General features: G+C 34.3%; 3 protein-coding genes across 3 annotated transcripts; 2 read left to right on the top strand and 1 right to left on the bottom strand.

The window, feature by feature from the left end:
• The first annotated feature begins 1,516 nt into the window (after positions 1–1,516).
• On the top strand, positions 1,517–4,652 carry LOC108335158 (uncharacterized). The gene is made up of 5 exons (XM_017571107.2): positions 1,517–1,774; positions 1,890–1,996; positions 2,418–3,031; positions 3,554–3,656; positions 4,171–4,652. Exons 1-5 carry the CDS (start codon positions 1,697–1,699, stop codon positions 4,211–4,213), a joined length of 945 nt encoding a protein of 314 aa, XP_017426596.1. The 5' UTR covers positions 1,517–1,696; the 3' UTR covers positions 4,214–4,652.
• A 495-nt stretch (positions 4,653–5,147) lies between these two features.
• On the bottom strand, positions 5,148–9,660 carry LOC108334663 (uncharacterized protein At1g32220, chloroplastic). Its single transcript, XM_017570560.2, has 7 exons — positions 9,409–9,660; positions 8,287–8,380; positions 8,100–8,188; positions 7,943–7,998; positions 6,721–6,867; positions 5,901–6,026; positions 5,148–5,615 (listed from the first exon to the last, which is right to left on the bottom strand). The coding sequence occupies exons 1-7, from the start codon at positions 9,522–9,524 to the stop codon at positions 5,335–5,337; spliced, it is 909 nt and encodes a 302-aa protein (XP_017426049.1). The 5' UTR covers positions 9,525–9,660; the 3' UTR covers positions 5,148–5,334.
• Positions 9,661–9,999: 339 nt separating this feature from the next.
• On the top strand, positions 10,000–12,430 carry LOC108334715 (dolichyl-diphosphooligosaccharide--protein glycosyltransferase subunit DAD1). Its single transcript, XM_017570636.2, has 5 exons — positions 10,000–10,206; positions 10,295–10,342; positions 11,512–11,599; positions 11,800–11,843; positions 12,127–12,430. The coding sequence occupies exons 1-5, from the start codon at positions 10,123–10,125 to the stop codon at positions 12,208–12,210; spliced, it is 348 nt and encodes a 115-aa protein (XP_017426125.1). The 5' UTR covers positions 10,000–10,122; the 3' UTR covers positions 12,211–12,430.
• The last annotated feature ends 6,687 nt before the right edge of the window (positions 12,431–19,117 follow it).

The raw sequence follows: 19,117 nt of genomic DNA, 5'->3' as shown, positions 1-19,117 counted from the left end.
AAATCAACGGAATTGGTAATTGGCTTGGAAAAAATCAGAAACACTCCTCGTTAAACAATTTCTTACAAAAAATGACTTTATAATGAGTTTTCATTTTATAAATTTTGTCGTATATAATTTTATCTAATTTTCACAAGCATAATGACATTCAAAAGAATTGGTTAAGGTGAATATGTCAATGACTCAACTCTTTACAAAGGCAAATTGTTTAAAGACAAGTGTTTCTGATTTTTTCAATTGGAGGTATAGTAGGGATGACATAAAAAAAGGTTGGAGTGAGAGAGATCAAAGAGAAAGGATTGAGAGGAATGAGAGAGGTCGTTAAGGGTTTGGAGGGTTTCTTTTTTTTTTTTTTAAGTTTTGAAAATGAAAATTATTAAAATATCCTTAACCTTAAAACTTAGAATCCATATATAAAGGTATTTTTGTCTACTAAAATCGGATACACATCGCTAAAATGTACCAACTAAACAACAGGTAACAAACCCCATATATATATATATATAATACAACCTAATTGTGTAATCAGTCAAATTAAATTTAAAATTTCAATGAAAAAAAAAGCATTGACCAATGTGGAAGATCACTTTGTGAAGTAAAATTGATTCATGTTCAAAATTTTAATACATTCTTTATCCCAAAACTTAAAGAGGAAATAAATGAATATATTCTCTTAAATATGATTATACTATTTCTTTTTTTACTAAAATGATTATATTTATTCATTTCTAAAATTTAAAAATAAAAAATTATCAAAATTTTTGTCCAATTAACTTCACAAAGAAAGTACAAAATATTTAACTCATAAGTAATGTAAATAAAATTTCAAGATTGTTTACTAAATAATAATATTTTATTGTCAAATAAAATGCACAAATAAAAATGTAACTGGAAAACAATAAATAACTTATAAACAAGAAATTAATAATATAATATTATAAAACATGATAGAATGAAATACTATTAATTCTATTTTAAAATTAAGTTCAACGTTAAGGTGCATTTACATTTTTTTTTCATTCTTATTTAACACAAGTTATGTAATACATTATTTAACACAATATTATCTTTCTTTATAATGATCAATCTAACACTATTGGTGTTAGCATTAAAAGTATATAGGTCCATGTAAATTTACCTTTTAAATCCTGTATTATTGATCTCAACTAATAATTTAGGTTGAAAAAACTTGAAAGGTTTTTGAATTATTTTTATTTAAAATTTCTCTAACCTTATAATAATATGTCTAATACTCTTGGTGTTAGAATTAAAAATATATATGGTACAAGTAAATTTACCTTTAACTCCTGTATTATTTATCTGAACTAAGAATTTAGGTAGAAAAAGTTTGGGTTTTCAGTTATTTTTATTTAAAATTTCTCTTATCTTTTAAGTATTTTATTAGCATAAATCATCTAAAATTTTGTAATTTTGAAATCTCAGATAATTTGTTGTGTGGCAGACTGATAAGAATTTTTTTAATTTAAAATCTAAAATCAAATTCATCCAGAAACTCAGGATTAAAAACATAATTAAGAATATATATAATTGTAGTTAATCTGAAAATTGGTGTGTGATCTTTTACCCCTTGAATTATTTGCGTCACTTGACGGAGGCCTAGGGTTTAAATCGAAGGGGTTTTAGGATTAGGAAAAAGAAAGGTGCTAGGTGGAGTTCTTTGTAATCGAAACAAAGTATGGGGAAGAAGGAAGGAGATCTATGGGACGATTCAGCTCTCATCGCTGCCTTCGACCACGCTATTTCCACCTACAAGGTTTTCTTCTCTCTTTCTCTCTCTCTAATTGCAAATAATTTGGTAACCATATTTTCACTCTTCTTTATTCTAATTATTTGTTTATCTCATAAAATTTACGATTTGTATATTCAAGAAAATGCATATCAGCGACAAGAACAAAGACGCCACTGCTCAAGAGGCGGAGACAGTGATCGGAGAAGGAGCCTCCTCTGTTGACTTCGCAAGTTCCGACACTACAAGGTTCAATTCAACTAGCATTAGTGAGCGTATAATTGTTGAACCAAAACACTCTATTGGAATATGTTTCAATCTTCTTTGTGTTTATTAATTAATATATATTTATATTTTCTTTTTATCGAGCTATCGTGCATTGCGTGATATTTCTCAAACGTGTAACAAGTTGTATCTGCATATTATTAGTATGCCCTACACTGGACAATTTTAGTCTTTGTTTGACATTCCGCTTCTCATAATAGTGCATTAAAGAGAATGTAAAACGTCATAGGTTGATGTTGTCATGCCACCAGGAAAAAAATGTCGCAAATGATTTTTTACTATTTGTGCTGTCAAAGAGAAATTAGGTCACGATACAGGGTTATAGTACATGGCATTGGTTATCCTCAGTAATTTTTCTCAATTTATTTTGCTTTATTGAACTCAGGGATGCTGACACGAATGACCATATTCCAGCTACTGACGTGCGTGATTCAGGTGAGACTAGTAATGAGCCAAAACTGGAAGAGGATCATAACGTAGAGTCACTGGTGGAGCAACCTTGCCTAGATTCAACAAGTGGTCAAGGCATCCAGAGTGGGCAGAGTGGTTATGCATATGCGGAAGGTGTAGATGATTATAATCAGTTGGTTATGCAGTATTATGAACTTGAGGAGAAAAGGGCGAAGATTTTGGAGCAACTCAATCAACACGGCTATTGGAATTACCAAAATTTGGCTGTTGCTTCTAGTTCTGGTGTACCTTATTCTGATTCTCAAGAGTATTCAATGGCTGGGTACCAAGTTTCTGATCCAAATGCTGTCTGTACATGTTGCCCCTGTTATAGTCAATGTCTACGGGAACCACTCACATCAATTCCTGCTTGTTCTTTGGGTGAATTATCTGTTGGCAAGCCTTGTAACAATGCTTATGTGGAAATGGATCATAAAATGCCATTTCCTTATAAGGATGATGACATCCGCAAAATGGCAATGGGAGCTGCAGAGAAGGCATTGTCTACTATTAGAACAACCATATCTGGCGAATTTAATGCAAATGAAGGTAATCCCATTACTTAGAGTAAACAGGTGCATGAATATAGTTGTTAAATGAATTGAACTTTGTTAGTTATATTGAGATCAAGCGTTTTCGTTCATAAATGCATCTGTTCTGTCATTTTTGTGCATCTGTAGGACTGCTGGTTGATAACTTGTATACATATATTGTTATGTTTAAGCTGGCGCCATCTGAATTTTTTCTCTCTATGTTTGGCTAGTTTATTGTTTTCTGTTAACCATTTTAATTTGATTGGATGAATTAAGAATTGTTTAGATGGTGTTAACTGTTTTAATGTATGTTGGTTTTTAAACGATACACATATTGTAGCATAATTATTTCCTCCTTCGAGGGTTGTGCTCAGTTTGTTGATGAAACTGTCAGTTATCAAATGCTTAATGTTCTTCCACCATTTTATGTTTCTATGGCTTTACTTTGTTATCTAGATATGCATCTTTTTTCCATTACTATCTCATTTTTTTACTTTATTTGATAAGCAGCATATTTGTTTGTTACATGCAATTTCAGGAAAAGAGAGAAACAATTCTGAACATGAAGAAATTAGTGGTTTGGAAACGGATCTTGCTACTGTTTTGAATGCCTGGTATTCTGCTGGCTTCTGTACTGGAAAGTAAGTGTTAACGCAAGTTTTATTTGTGATAAATGTTGGTTCGTTTGTCATTCAAGCATTTTTCTAACTTACTAAGATTTTTTATTATTTAAACAAAATATAGTTTTTTGGATTATCATTATTGAACTTTGGTTGGTCCAATCCTTTAACTCTCACTTTACTCAATCAAATTTAATCTTTACGTGCAAAATTTTGCAAGATAAACCTCTTGATATTTTTCATCGTCAAATCGAATTTACTTGTGTACCTCTCTCTCCTTACAGTTGCAAATATTTCCGAATACTAAGCATAGTTACATATATATGGAGGCGTTAATAGACTTTAGTTTTTATTGTTCTTTCAATTGAAATACATGATTGGAGCAAATTATTTTTGACACTTAGAATAATAGCAGTTATTGTATAAAAAATCCTGGTCTCCATGATTAGTGAGCTGTTTGGGTTATCTCAAGCAAACCTCTAGTTATGTGTTGTCCTTTCTTTTTGTACAATGATTGGTGTTATGATGATAACAGGTATATTGTTGAACAATCCATTCAAAACAGAAGACAAATGTAAACTCCTGCATCTTCAAGTGGAGTAAAATGGGTTCTCATTCAACTGTGCAAGTCCTTGTGATTATTTCTCCACAGTTGGGTAATTGGTCTACATCTTAGCTTCTTTGGGAAATCAGAGCTGTGGTATTATGATGTGATTGGACAGGCTGGCTCATAAATTTTGAAGCCCCGGTGCTAGTTTTCCTTGCAATATTATATTGGACATATTGGGGAAATGTTTTACTCTCTGCTGCAGACATGAATTTCTTGGTTCATTAGGTTTGGATGCCGAACTTAAAAATGCATAAATATTTTTTGTTTAATGTCTGAAATTTGGTAGTTGGGTATTAGCGAGAGAGGAGTGATCCCATCACTTGTTACTTTTTTTTCTTAACTTCACAAGGACAGTTGAAATGTTATTACTATATGATGGCTTATAGAATCCAAACCATGCTTGCGTACATGCGCGATGTTATTACTTTCTTCGTCTGTGGTATAATTTAAGTCATTTATATTGGATACATTTTGGTTATAGTTCTACAATTAAGAAATATTTTTAAATTGTTTTTTGCATATTATCCAAGAAAATTGGTTAAAATAAGCTTAAAACAACTTATAGACAAACCGTTGGTATTTTCATGAATACTCTGAAATACTTATTAGTTTTTATGTACAATGTAAATAACATGATATAGACGCAAGTTGTTTCTTCGTTGATAATATTGACCATACATCACGTAGGGCCCAAAACTACGGTTACTAGAATGGCTAATGGTTGCTATGCACCAAATACCAGGAAAAATTCTGTTTACACTTCCTAATGAAATCCACTTTTCAACAAACCATATTGTTAACACCTATTATGACGGGTTTCAGAAGTGAGAAACTCATTATTTTAATTATTTTTTTGCGTTCTTTCGTTTTCTACATCACTTTTTAGACCTGAACACTTAATATAGAAGTGAGAAACTCGTTTATTGCATTATATATGTTTTTAACACCACAATCCCCAAACTTTTCAAGATTTTTCTCCAAAAGCTACTGCTATTAACGAAATGAGGAAAATGGCCTCAATATAGTTACTCCCTGTACGTATTTTGTAATTGCAGCTTTATATCGGTTGACTTGCCACATGTATGTGGATCATACCCGTACTTTATTGGCAGCTTCCTTAATCTGATCAATTGTAAAAACGCCAAAGAAGTCATCATCTGTGACACCATTGATAACTGCCAATGCAACGTCATCAACACTAACAGGTGGAGCCAAGAGTAGATCAGAAGCAGGAAGAGAGCTTAAAGGTTTGGTGAAGTTCTCTACTGCTCGAAGAATTTTTTCTGCTGGCTCCCCTACCAAATCCAAAGGAAGCTCAAAACCGTCCACTCTCCTTTTCCCATATATGAACCCAGGTCTTAAGACAATACCTGAAGATGTTAACATGCCAGTGAGATTCAAGAATGCAACCAACAAAAACAATAAGGCCTATCTATTAGCTTTATATCCTTCAAAAATATGATATTCATCTTCCAGAAAATCTATTGCAGGATCCTCAATGAGCTTTCACTATATTAGTTTTACAATAGCTTTTTTAATACAACAGATTGAATCGCTTACATATCTGGTGATGCTATCAGCAAATAAGTAACCATTGGATCCTTGTCAACAAATCTGGAATACCAATTTAGTTTATGACAGACTAGAATAATTACCTGAATTAGGGTATTTCGAGAGCACCTCGGATTCTGCTTTCCTCTTTCCAGTGAAGTACCCGGAGGAAAGTAAAAATGACGGCAAGTTATAATCGTGAACTGAGATCAAGATGAATTTGGGAATTCCTGCAATGCAGAAGTGAGGTCAGAACAGAGTAGTACATTAATTTCTTATTCTATGGTCCAATTCATAACTTCAAAGCAGCTAAAGAAGAAATATCCCTAATAGAATTAACGTGAATGAATGACTACGGCTTACAAGAACTTCTCAGAAGAAACTTTTGTGCAAAAATGAAACTGCTGAAGAATTGGGAAAATGCCAATGGATTTTTTGACACAACTGGTAAGTCAGAGTTAGCTGCTTGATCAAATTTTCAGTCACAACCAAAAATAATGTAATTTGTAGTTACACAAATAGTTGCATTGGTTAATTCAACTAATCCTTCACTAGATGCATAAATATTCTGAAAAAATAAATAAAACAGAGCAAAATTACAGATAAAGAATAGCATCTCTTCGGAGCAAAGAACTCTAATCACATGGATTCATCTCCTACTAGCTAGGATATTTGTAAATAGTTGTGATCTTCTACATGGAATGATAGTATTAGACAATTTATTGCATTTGTTCAAATAAAGCTACCTACCTGTGGTAACGAATTAAAATGAAACTAACTCATAAAAATCAGAGAACATTGCTAGCAAAAGGTTACGTCTTGCATTATGGAGGGGAATGCATGGAATTTTATGTCTAAAATATAGTCTAACATGAATAGTGAAGGCCAAACACAAGTGAATTAATGCTGAATGAGATGGTTCACCATATTCCTTTGCAGCATTCACAGCCGCAACATTAGCCTCGCCATTAATTCTTTTCATCTGTTCGTCACTACCAAACCCTCCAAGTGTTGAAACAACTGCAGTAGCTCCAACAAGTACTTCATCCCAGTTTACATAAAAAACATCTCCTGCACATCAGGCAATATACTGATCAGCCTCCAGAGGAAAGAAATGGATATCTCTTGAAAATTGCTTATATGCCACAACAAATTATATTTTGTATATATCATAATATACATTCATTGACATGGTTATTATGTTAAAATGATACCAAATAATCCTGAATAATTGATCAGAGGAAACAATAGAATCTTTTTATCCGATTATACTAGGTGTGTGTACCTTCAGACTAAAATGATATACACCAACAATTGCAAGGAACCAAGAAGAAGATAATATCAAAAGATTACATTGACATTATATTTTAACTGGTCAAATCAAAGTGTATTAAAATCTGCGGAATTATTCAAAGCAAATCCCATTAATTTTGATTTATCATGAATTCGTAATACACTAATTTGACGTTATCAATGAAATGCTTAATTTCAACTTCCAAACCGTAAAGTTCTGTGCTAAGATTGTGCCATGATTTTGGGTACATCTGCATTTCTTTTAGCAGTTAAAGGATATAAACATACACAAAATAAGAAAGGGAAGAGATAAATAAGCAAAGTTCAGTAACACACACTATTGGATAGTTTAGCACATGACACATGTTTCTTACGTGTCTTTCTTTATGTACCTCGTGTTTTGTTTTCTTTGCTTCTCTGTCTTCCTTTTTTACAAGGATAATAATACTTTGAGAAGATTTTTTTGAGATCATTTTAACATCTTCTGCGTGTCATTTAGTGATTGGTCCAAGTTAGTGTTTATGATTATTATTATTGATTGTGGAGTAATTTTGGACCAATCACAGAATGTTGTCAAAAAAATGTTGTCAAAATATCATTATCCTTTTTATAAATACTCTTGACTGATACATTGTTAAGAAGGTATAACACTTACAATACAAACATATTGGTTAAAGATATGAAGTGAGTAAAGTGTATGCATCTTTATCAATCTTAATAATTGCCTGTTCTTCTCTACAATCCACATGGTGTTTACTCTCACCCTACCCTCTTTCTGTGAATGCTCAGATACCCTTAATCAATATCAAGAAAACAATGATGTATCTGTTTATTATAGGTTAAGTTAACATGCCTGAAATCCAAGTAACCTGATCTACCCATGCATCGGCATAAGTGGGTCGCCCTGACCTGTAAAACAAAATATTTGTTAAATAACCAAAATCAAAATACAGAGAGGAAGAGACCGATAGACAGACAGGTGCAGGAAATTGGATGAACATTTTTCAAACCTGCTTAGGCTAATGACCTCTATGCCCCTAGATACTGCTGCCTTGCATATGGCAGAACCAACAAAGCCATTCCCTCCTAAGACTACAATCTACAAAGAGAGACATAAATTCAATAACTTTTAAGTAAAAATATCCAAAAATGCACAATTTATGTCTCAAACTATTAAAGAATAAGATATATACATACCCGTTCACTTTTAACATCAGCCACAACATCTATGGTGTTAGATTTAGAATCAGCATTGACACCTGCTTCTGCATAACTACAGCTAACTGCAAACCTGCAGAACAGTATACATAAACCATTAGACAACATTTAATACATATTTAAATCCTGTCATCATTCAACAGTCCGGACCCATTAAGCAAAAGGGAAGCCAAACTTAGTCAATATCTATCACCATTGTACCGTGTACCAAAAATCACCATACCATATTCCCATTAAACAAAGAGGAAGTCAAACTTGGTCAATATTAGTTACATAACTCCCTCCACAACCCAGTGTGCCACATATACTGAAATCCCCACACCATTCACAGCTTACTGAATTCACCGCGTACCACCGGGTTCTCCTAAAAGGAGGTCCCGTAACGATAATGAATAAGGTGACGAACTGTGCACCTGTGCCACGGTAACGGTCCATGACTATCACCAAATAGCTGCCAACTTGGATCAGTATATTGAAACAGAGACCATCTAAACTTATTGCAAGCAGTGTTTGTCACATGCAACAAAAAATTGAGAATCATATTGAAAAGGCATGTACACTGCAACACAAAATCACTACTTAAAACCTCTTAGGGAAGAATGAGGAAGGGAAGTATAATCCGTGACACAAAAAGTGCATTCCTTCATCAACCAATGTAAACCATTGAACCTTGTTAAATAAGTCAACAAACAACATGCTGAAACACCAACTTACGATTCTCCCTTGACTCCCAATGTAAGCAAAAACGACTTCATTATTGTACCGTCCCAAACCAAATATCTAAAATAAGTAGATCAGGAACTAATCAAGTGATAACGAAAACCACCAGCTTAAATTCCGTCACTGAACAACCCTGAAAGTGTACTGAGAACCCATCCACTTCCACCCTAAAACTCAAATTGACGAGTGTAAAATGGAACCACCCATCACCGAACAAACAAAGAACCCAGTAAACTAATTTCGTGGACACATGTTCCAAAAACTTACAAATAGCAGAAAAAACAAGAATTTCAGCTTTATTTTAAAACAAAATCAAACCCATGAAAAAGAAAATGAAGGAGAAGAAACTGAGAAGTCGAGGGAGGGGATTGGAGTGCTGACCGGTGATTTTTGGAATGCAAGGTGGGTTGGGTTTGAAAAGAAGGTCTTGTGAGGCGGAAAGCACTGGGAATGGGACGAGCAGAAACGGCAGGGAGAATAGACAAAAACGACGCCATTCAGCTTAGGCACTTGTCGGAAGGGAAGAACTGAGATGGAAGAAGAACGACAAAATCAATATTTATAAGGGACATAAAATTTGTAAATTTGAAACCACTCAATTGGTAAGTGCTCCTTCGCTCTTCCCCGATCTTACGTTCAAAAGAATATTTATAAAAGTATTTAATGTGAAAAAATTAAATGTCCTATAAATACAGTAGATAAATTCTAAATTTAATTGGAGAAAATCGTCTCTTCCACTTATCTAAGTTTTGTTCTCTTGCTAATTCAATTAATTTTATAGACACGAAAATTAAATAAATTTAAGTAAATTATAATTGTTCAATTATTATAGCGTCGTTATTTTAGTTGACCTTTTCACTAGTTTTTATATAATTTTTAAAAATAATAAATAAGTTCAAATAAAGATTCGTCAGCTATTTTTTTGTGCTTTTTTTTTAAGTGGGTTAGGGCCTAAGCCCAAGAGACCTAAAAAATGGAAATTTTGGGAAGTGATTTGGCAGAGACGACTTGAGAGTAGTCTGCGTTGAATTTTGGAGTTTAGAGAAGAGAGGAGGGTTTCTGTTGTGCATTGCCAAATCGCGAAGATCTGAGAGAATGGCGAGGTCTAGCAGCAAGGATGCACAAGACCTTTTCCGCGCTCTTTGGTCTGCGTATGCTGCAACTCCTACGAATCTCAAGGTTCCTCTCTTTCCTTCTTCATTCATTCAATTAATCTCTACACTCTTTTTTCCCTTTTTTCCAACCCCAATTCTGCTCTTTCTTTCAGATCATTGACCTCTACGTCATGTTCGCTGTTTTCACCGCTCTCATCCAGGTACTTTCCACTACGTTCACTGCATTTGTCTTTTTATCCTTTTTATATTAACATTTGCTTATCCAATTCCGCTCATTTGAATATCAAATTCAGCTCCAGATCAGTATGCTTTTTATTTGACTTGAAGGATTTGAGTTTTACGCTGTTATTGGCCATGCTACCTTGGTATTTGAAAATAAAATATATATTTGAATTCAGAAGATCTAGGCCTTGTTCGTTTACTATTTTCTAAAATTTAATTGTTCTTGATCACATTTGAAATGTTTGTTCCTTGATTACATTTCGGTTTTCTGGTTTATTTGAAATGTAATCAATGAACAAACATGTTCTCTGTTTTCACCTCTCATTCACTTGAACAAAGCACTGAAGACATCAGAGGAAGAGAATGATAAAGCATCTCCCAGCTGTTTCTGTTTTTGTGGTTTTCAGAACACTTGTTTTGGGAGCAGCTTTTTAATTTAGATTTTGGAAGAGAAATTGGTCGTTGAGTAGTGTGGAAATCTTTAGAAAAACAGTTTTGAAAATAATAAGAATTGAAGAAATCATACGTGCCTGGTCCGGGGAAGCAAATATTTTTGGGTTATTGATATGTGAGGTCGTTGGCGCTGTTTTTTTTATATTACTATATATATCTAGCCATTTCTGCTCCTGCTTGATGGCTGATTTCTCCTTTTCTTAATAATGAAACCTCAGGGAATGATGTTGGTATTTGATTAGCCACTGATCTGTATTTACTGGATATAGAAGCAGAATTTGTTAATGGAAGACTCATTCTTCTCTTAATAATCAAAGCTCAAGGATTGATGTTGCTATTCTATTAGCCTCTGATATCTGTTTACTGGAATAGAAGCAGAATTTGATTGCCTTGAATAAGGGTCTCTAATGTGCAATCACAAATCCCTCCTATTATGACCTTAGAGAGGAGGGTTGCAATAAGCTAGCTTGTGCCTTAGATGTTCTGGTGAAACTGCACACGGGTGTGGATCCAGGAAGTGCGTCCAGAACTTTGTAATCCTGTTTCTTTATTGGATGTTCTTGCTGCTTCTAGCTTTTACAAGAATAATGTAGCGATTAAATTAATCTTTTTGATGAGGGTTCAAGTTGTTTTGTGGGCTTATGTTAAGTTGCATGTGTCGAAAACCAAATTCTTACATTTTGTTTGTGAACAGGTAGTTTACATAGCTTTGGTGGGATCATTTCCTTTTAACTCCTTCCTATCAGGAGTGCTCTCTTGTGTTGGAACTGCTGTTCTTGCTGGTAAGTGTTCCAGGTCTAAATTTGTAGGGTAGCTTGTTATGAATATATGCACACACAAACACATTTTGGTATACTATGGGCCCTCTGAGTCTACTAAGATACATTTGCACATTATGGGACTTATATACCTGCTACAAACGGATGTATAAATCTTGTTGTCTTCTTTCTGATCATTGTCTTCCCCCTTCATTGTGGACCAGTTTGTCTCAGGATCCAAGTGAATAAAGAGAATAAGGAATTCAAGGTAAGATTTCTTGTCTTGTCTATTTTTATCTTTCAATTGATATATTATAATTGAGAACCTTCAATTACCCTTGCAAGTTGCAACCCATAAGATTTTTTTGGTTTGGTTTCTTTTATTCATCATGTTATCTTTCAACAATCTGGTTAACTGATGTAGTTTTAAACTAGGACTCTACATCTTTAACACGGAAAATCAAAACAAGAATGAAATGAATTCATATTTGTGTGTTTATTTGTTCACTTAATATGTTCTTACATGTATTTGACGTTTCATCGTACTGCAGGATCTTGCACCTGAGCGAGCTTTTGCAGATTTTGTTCTCTGTAATTTGGTGCTTCATTTGGTGATCATGAACTTCCTTGGTTAATTTTGGTTCATATGGCTGTTGTGGGTTTTGATTGAACTCTTGGATAATAAAAAGTAATAGCAATATACCCAGACTTTTGTAATAGTATTTATAGACAGTAACTTCCAACTAACTGCTTTAGGATTTTGTTGATTCCCCCATTCTGGGGTCTCTGTTTTAATTGTAGAGATCTTTTTCATATTTTGAAATTTAAGCTACTTTTGAATGGTGAGTTACAGAAGTTATTATTCTCATGGAAATCTAAATCTGAGTACTACCAAAAACACTGCCTGTCTTTCTCAATCACAATGAATCTATACATTTTTTGTGAGGGCAAATTTTCAGGCATGACGGGACACCAAGGAATACAGGATATAAAGGGTGAGATGAGTGGGTAGATTAATTGATACATTGCAGCTGATGGCAAGGCCACGAGAAAGAGCAGACGAAAAACTGTGTTGTGTTATTACCCCATGGCATGATATACTGGTATGAATATGAAAACAATAAGTTGCATGTGCGACCATGAACCAGGATTTATGACACATTACTGAGCAATTCATCAGTTCTTTTGTCCTTCACCTAACCTCTTGTTTGCTCCCATGGTTTCTTTAATGTGTCAATTCCACCATTGGCTTCTTCGCCAACTTTATCGCCAACTTTATATTTCCCTATCGATTCTAGTTGATGAGATGTGGAGATCGCAAAAAACATTTTGTAGGTGTCAGTCTAGCCTGATCCTGGTATCATCAAGCTGTTGTCATCAATGAATTTTGTGAATTGTTTCATCTATACACAAAAGTTATTGATTTGTCAACTTCACGGGCGACAAGAAAGGCAAAGCAATCTTGAACAGGGTTAGCCAGCTCCACTTTAAATATAGTTTTGGCGTCTTCCTCCTTAAATAGACTACCATTTTTGGGACTGTTTGACATATAGTATAATAAGTCAAGCTTTCTCTAAACTGAATAAATTAGCTCTTGTTGAAACAAAATCGATAGCAGGGAAACTTTTGCCATGATACAAATCTCAAACCGAAAGTACTTGTAGTGAACTCCCATTGTAGTTTTAGTATCATTTATGCCTAAATTTATCATTAATATTTTCATTAGGAACCGAATTGGATTGTCTTTCAACAGTACATAAAAACTATATTTTCCTGTAAAATTTGGCTCTGATACGTGTCGACACCAAAGTGGCGGTGAAAAGGAAAACAATTTGCATAAGCATATTTAAAAGTGGACAACAACAATATTTAAAAGAAAAACAAATAAACACAAATATTGAAACAAATGAAGAAAATTAAAACGTAGAGAACTTAAGAGCTTTTCAAAGAACTGTAAGATTATACAAGGAGAATGATACAAAGGTTTACAAGTTTAGAGAAATAAAGGAAGAGTCCGTTTCAAATAAGTCTCCTAGGGGCAACACAGGTAATACCAATCGTGTAGGGGTTCAGGTAGCAAGTTGGCGGGTGCAGAAAGCAATATCCAATAGGGAGTGGATTTTGTGAGTCCAGCCCATCAGAACAACTCTTGGAATCATGCTTGTACCAATAATGCCTTGGATTTTGGTCTAATAGAATTTTATACCAAAAGTTCTGGTAATATCAAAATAATTATTGGAAGGAAGGTCAAAAGGTTGAGCAATTTTTTTTCCTCCAAAGTAAATCCGGTTCCATTCTTTAACATGTTTACATCCGACTAAATATAATAGGAGGAGACAGATTGGCGAGGGAAATCTTGTTCACTTTAACGAATTTACGTGTGAATGGAGTGCTAATTTGTGTGGTGTAATGAATTCACAGTCCGCACATAAGAGAATAGACGTGTAGATAAACACTGTCGCGTAAGAGTTTGTATGGTTTTATTTATGAAATAATCATGCATCATTTATCATAATTTCAAAGAAGATCTTTGTTTTTGTTTTTAGTGCACGAGTCTACATGTCATTGAAAACAGCCATGATAAGTTGCGTGCCACTTAAGCCTAATAAAATTCCTGGCCAATTGTTAATATTTTTTTAATTTAATTTAAACATTTATTTTTAAATTAATATATTAAAGAATTTTTAATATCAATATTACAAATATTAACTTTTAATTTTAAAACTAATCATCAACATCTACTTTTAAATTAATTTCAGTCCAAAAATTCTTTAATTTATATTAATTTTAATCACAAGGAAAAACATGTAATTTTTAATTTATTTATTATGGCTTTTATTTTATCTGTTTTATCTATTAAATTTTTCTCAAATTTTCTTTTTAAATTTATTCACTTTCATCTATTAATCCTTCAAAATAAATAATATAATAATCTCCTCTTTGTCCCCTCAAATCATTTTATTTACTCTCTCAAATCTATTTACTAAAGTGAATAAATAAAAGTCACAACCTTTAAACTCTTTAATTTGAAATAAGTGACAATAAAGAATTTCATTATGGTGTAATTTTGACGAATATATATATATATATATATATATATATATATATATAGTTTCAGATGTATGGAGTCAAATATTCACTTTAAGCAATCTCCATCCTTGTTGTGTTCTACGGGTGTAATTGCTAAAGATAATGTGATGCTTAAGTTAATTCATTATTTGAAAGGTATAGTAATTAATGTTGTAATAAATGCATCGCAAAAGTCTCACCAACCATACCCTTGACTTGTATTTTTAGGTTTTTCCATAAGTTTTTTATTAGGGTTTGCCTAATCATAACCTAATTCTATCAAAATTATTACTAACCTATTTAGTTTGTCTAGATGATTAGTTGAATCTGATGGACATTGGTCGGTCTCATCCTAGTTTGGACGATCAGTTCACCGCATTCGGTTAGTATAAGTTTAGGTCATTACATATATAGTACAAATAGCTTTAAGACTTAAGCTTGAACTTAAGTCAACAAGCAAAAAGGGTTTGTAGATACGGATGTTAGGGATGGAAGGTTGTATTGCTTCGCGAATTGTTTCCCCGCCTTATTAACCATTGTGTTTGGTCGGTTTGTCATAAAAATGTGATCTTCGGCTCAATGATCTGACCATTGGCGATGAATGGTTGTGCCACCTCGTTAAGCTAGTTACCAAGTTTGACGTAGAATGCAAAGCGTCGCACTGTCCTTTGTTGTTGGATGATGTTGGATCTGATAATTGTGAGAGCACCATGTGTCGTTAAAAAATTCTATAAATAGGGGCCAAGTGGTCCCGTCTTTTTCACCATTTTTGCTTTGACAATCATCTTTGCACCATTCGACGATAATTTTTTTCCATTCAAGGTAATAAAATGTTTGTCATCGACGTCTCTGGTCAGGATGATAGAGGGTACGTTGATGATGTATCAACATCTTTATCGTCACCAAGGTCGTCGTCAAGAAATTGGGGGTCGTCCGAGAGGGATTGGACATTTGTAAATAGTGTTACGACACCAATTCAACTTGTTAATAAATGTTCAACCGAGGAAGAAAGACCATTCGGGGAACAAGATCCATAAGGGGAGGTTGTAGAAGAAGTGAATGCCAACACTGTTGGAGTAATCAAAGTGGATGTTATTGCCGAGGGCAATGTGGAAAACCTGCCTGAAGTCTTTGTATGTCTAGACTGCACATGAGGTTCATGAATATGCCACACATTTTAGATGAGGAAATAATCTAATAGAGCTTGCCAGTCGATCCAACATTTTAAAGGATAACATGGTGGACAACTCTCTGTGGCCTTGTGTCTGCCGAGGGAACGATCATGTATGCCATGACAAGGGTACTTTAGAGTTTGACTTCTTTGTCTACTCATGTTTCTTCCCTGATGATGTGATCATATTCCCCATCACCTAACTTGTTCGTGCATATACCCTTCAATGATTTTCAAGATGGAGTTTTACAGGAGTTGAACGTCGCTCCTATGTAGCTCCATCTGAACGCTTGGGCTGCTATGTAGTCATTTGGTATTTAGTGTAAGTCGTTGGGAATGAATCCAACCCCCGCTTTGTTCCTCCACCACTATTGCACACGTCCGAATGTTCGGAAAGGATGAGTGTCGTGAATAAGCGAAAACAACTAGAACCTATTCCAGCTTTTTGCAACCTCCTACAAAAGGTTTCAAGGACAAGTTCTTTAAGGTTACTGTCACAAATAAGGTTACAAGCTATTTTTTGATGGGGATGATCAGTCAAAATTCTCCCTTTATTAGGCACAAAACACTACGATGATGACCCTCGAGGAGTTCATCACCTTCGAGGTTTTGGAGCAATTACCCCATAAGGTCTCGACCAAGGAGCTCCTGAGATGTGGTCGCTCTTATCATATCGATCGAGACATTTATGATAACTTGTCTTTCTTTGTTTGGTCCTTTTCTTGATTGGTCTTTAACTTGGTTAAGTTTTATTTCCTGTTACAAATATCATGGCTCGCACCAACTCACACAATCTCAATTATCTCAAGAAGTTGATTGATAAACGTCCATTAAGACCAGAAGGTGTGAAGGTTGCCACCAACAAGGGCCTTTCGACTAAGGCGTAAGGAGAGAGGGCATTGGTCGACTCAACTGATACCTCTGGAGTTTCTCTATCTCAATGTTACTTTCTTCATCATCCTTCAAGCCGATCGGGAGAAGGCAAGGAAAAGGAAAGGGAAGAGAAGACATGACAAGCGATCGACCTCCACCCCTTGCTCCTCTAAGCGCAATCGATGAGTTGGGGAGAATCCAATCCCTCTTGCTCAGGGAGTCTTTAGCACCGGCTTTAGGATGGGAGATAATCTCTCATTTCATTTCAGTCTAAAAGATAATGATGTTTTTGAGGGGTTGTTTGAGGCCGAGGCACTAGACGCGACAAACAAATTCACCCTCAAGGCGACTTTATTGGATCAATTGGTATCACTTGGTATCGACCAGCGAGAGGTAATGTGATTGGAAAAGGAGCTAGCAAAGGCCTAAAAAGAACCGAGAAAAGGCCAAAAAAGTCTTGCATTGCCCTGCAAGCAAACGAGGCTTTGACGGCCAAGGTAGACGTACTGAAGGTTGCCCACGCTCCAAGCAGGCAAAAGATGGACGAGTATGCCGCCAAGATTGTTGTCTTGGTAAAAAAAGAGAAAGGTTTGTCCGCCGAGGTGTAATGCCTCCTGCGTAAGAATGACGACTTCTGCCTTTCTCAATAAGCCGATCGTAAGTAGTTGTGGGACTTGGAAAAAAGATGCTAGTCTTTGGCTGTTGACTTGGAGGAAGCCGAGGGACAAGTGATGATCCAATATGAGGTCGACTTCTAGTGGGCCTTGGATCAAGTGACCTTCCTTTATGGCATACCCATTCATGAGAGTTAGTTTGACATTCAAAAGGCCCTTTATAACGGTTAGGTCATGGACATTCAGGATATACTAGACGAGGAAACAATCGAAGATGTTGGTGAGGACATCATGAAGCCAAATTCCTTATCAACCCCATCGACTGGACAAAGATTGTTGACATCCCCGATCCTCTTGGGTGTTGAATTTAACTTGTATTTTTTGTAAATTTTTTGAGGAAAGATCCAATGCGATTGACAAAGATAAGTTTTTTTGTAAACCGATCGCTACCAGATCAACTTTGTTATATGTAGTTCTCCCTTTTTAACTAAAGCAATACAAAACCTTCTTTTCCACAATCATATTCTTGTATTTGTTGTCCTTTTGATTGATCTTTTTATATTGTGATTTAGCATTTTACCTTAACGCGTTTTGCCACTAAACATTTGGTATGGGTTCTTTTTGAGCTCGTCCTTAACCAAGCACTTCACATTTATCATCTATTTGAAAATTTTGTAAGTGATTTTTAAGTTCCTTAAGAAAGATCATCTATGCGAGGGTTCATTTTGGTGAACTCGTCCCTAAGTGTTAGTGTGTGCTTTTGTACGTTGATTAGATGCACTTCAAGCAGTTTTACACTAAATGGTTAGGAGTATTTTTCAAAATTCTTCCTTATCTCATAGTTTGTGTCACTTGTATTTATAAGTTTTTTTATAGACTTTTGATTAGAGTCGACTTAATCATTAAACTTTATTATTAACTTGTTTGAAAGATTAGCTTAATTTTGATGGACACCAATCAATTTCATTCTAGTTTGGATGATTGATTCCAATAATTTCGCTTGGTATAACTACATATAGCGTATATATATATATATATATAAATAAATAAATAAGAGAGTGGCTAGGGTCACTGTTGTCACTTTGATAGATCCGTAACTGGTAGGTTGTGGCTGATTGCTGATTTGAGCTAATGCGTTTTATCGTCATTCATATTCCTTTTAAAAGAATAACTAGTTTTGAACATAAAAGAATACTTACATCTTCTTCATGCTGTTTTTAAAGGTGTTTCCAAACTGTTATCATGATGTAAAGTGACATTTCCTGACGTTTACGTTGCATATAACCCCTCGTTATTAAGTGATAAAATATTCACTTCAACCAAAACAAAATTTAACTACATACATCCTTTTTGCTGCATTTTATTGTTTTGTCCCTTTCTATCACAATACATAACATCTCTTCTCGCGTCATTGGGAATGAACTTGATGAATCTTTCATATGACGATGATATTTCTATTACTTAATGCATGAGTTTTTTTTCCCTAAAGTGATGTACGAATAAAAAAGTTGAAAAAAAAATACTGCAGTCACTCCTTTTTTTTTTCTTTTCCTTTTTCTGATATCGTTTTTGGTATCAAATATGACAAAACATAGCATAGAACAAATTAAGATAGGGAAAGCACCAACTTGCAGGAAAACCATTTTATATTAATTAACTTCCAAAAGAAATCTCTTTCCAAACATAAACTAACGGATAACAACTCATCTAAAAGAGTTAGCCATATATTATCACCATAAGGACATAATACTTATCGAAAGGATGTACTTAAAATTTATACAAAAAAAAAAATAGACTTTTGTTATGATATAACTT

This window comes from Vigna angularis, chromosome 10 (assembly GCF_016808095.1).
Source record: "Vigna angularis cultivar LongXiaoDou No.4 chromosome 10, ASM1680809v1, whole genome shotgun sequence".
In the NCBI taxonomy this organism is placed as follows: Eukaryota; Viridiplantae; Streptophyta; class Magnoliopsida; order Fabales; family Fabaceae; genus Vigna; species Vigna angularis.
This window is presented reverse-complemented; position numbering and strand designations above follow the sequence as displayed.

What these genes read in the sequence shown, in the direction of transcription:
- LOC108334663 (XM_017570560.2), bottom strand. Translation starts at nt 9,524, where the DNA reads ATGGCGTCGTTTTTGTCTATTCTCCCTGCCGTTTCTGCTCGTCCCATT. An exon ending in CTGATGTTAAAAGTGAACGG is followed by an intron (nt 8,189 to 8,286) that starts GTATGTATATAT and finishes CTCTCTTTGTAG; the next exon opens with ATTGTAGTCTTAGGAGGGAA. An exon ending in TCAGGTTACTTGGATTTCAG is followed by an intron (nt 6,868 to 7,942) that starts GCATGTTAACTT and finishes CCTGATGTGCAG; the next exon opens with GAGATGTTTTTTATGTAAAC.
- LOC108334715 (XM_017570636.2), top strand. Translation starts at nt 10,123, where the DNA reads ATGGCGAGGTCTAGCAGCAAGGATGCACAAGACCTTTTCCGCGCTCTT. An exon ending in CAACTCCTACGAATCTCAAG is followed by an intron (nt 10,207 to 10,294) that starts GTTCCTCTCTTT and finishes TCTTTCTTTCAG; the next exon opens with ATCATTGACCTCTACGTCAT. An exon ending in TGGAACTGCTGTTCTTGCTG is followed by an intron (nt 11,600 to 11,799) that starts GTAAGTGTTCCA and finishes ATTGTGGACCAG; the next exon opens with TTTGTCTCAGGATCCAAGTG.
- LOC108335158 (XM_017571107.2), top strand. Translation starts at nt 1,697, where the DNA reads ATGGGGAAGAAGGAAGGAGATCTATGGGACGATTCAGCTCTCATCGCT. An exon ending in GCAAGTTCCGACACTACAAG is followed by an intron (nt 1,997 to 2,417) that starts GTTCAATTCAAC and finishes TATTGAACTCAG; the next exon opens with GGATGCTGACACGAATGACC. An exon ending in CGAATTTAATGCAAATGAAG is followed by an intron (nt 3,032 to 3,553) that starts GTAATCCCATTA and finishes ATGCAATTTCAG; the next exon opens with GAAAAGAGAGAAACAATTCT.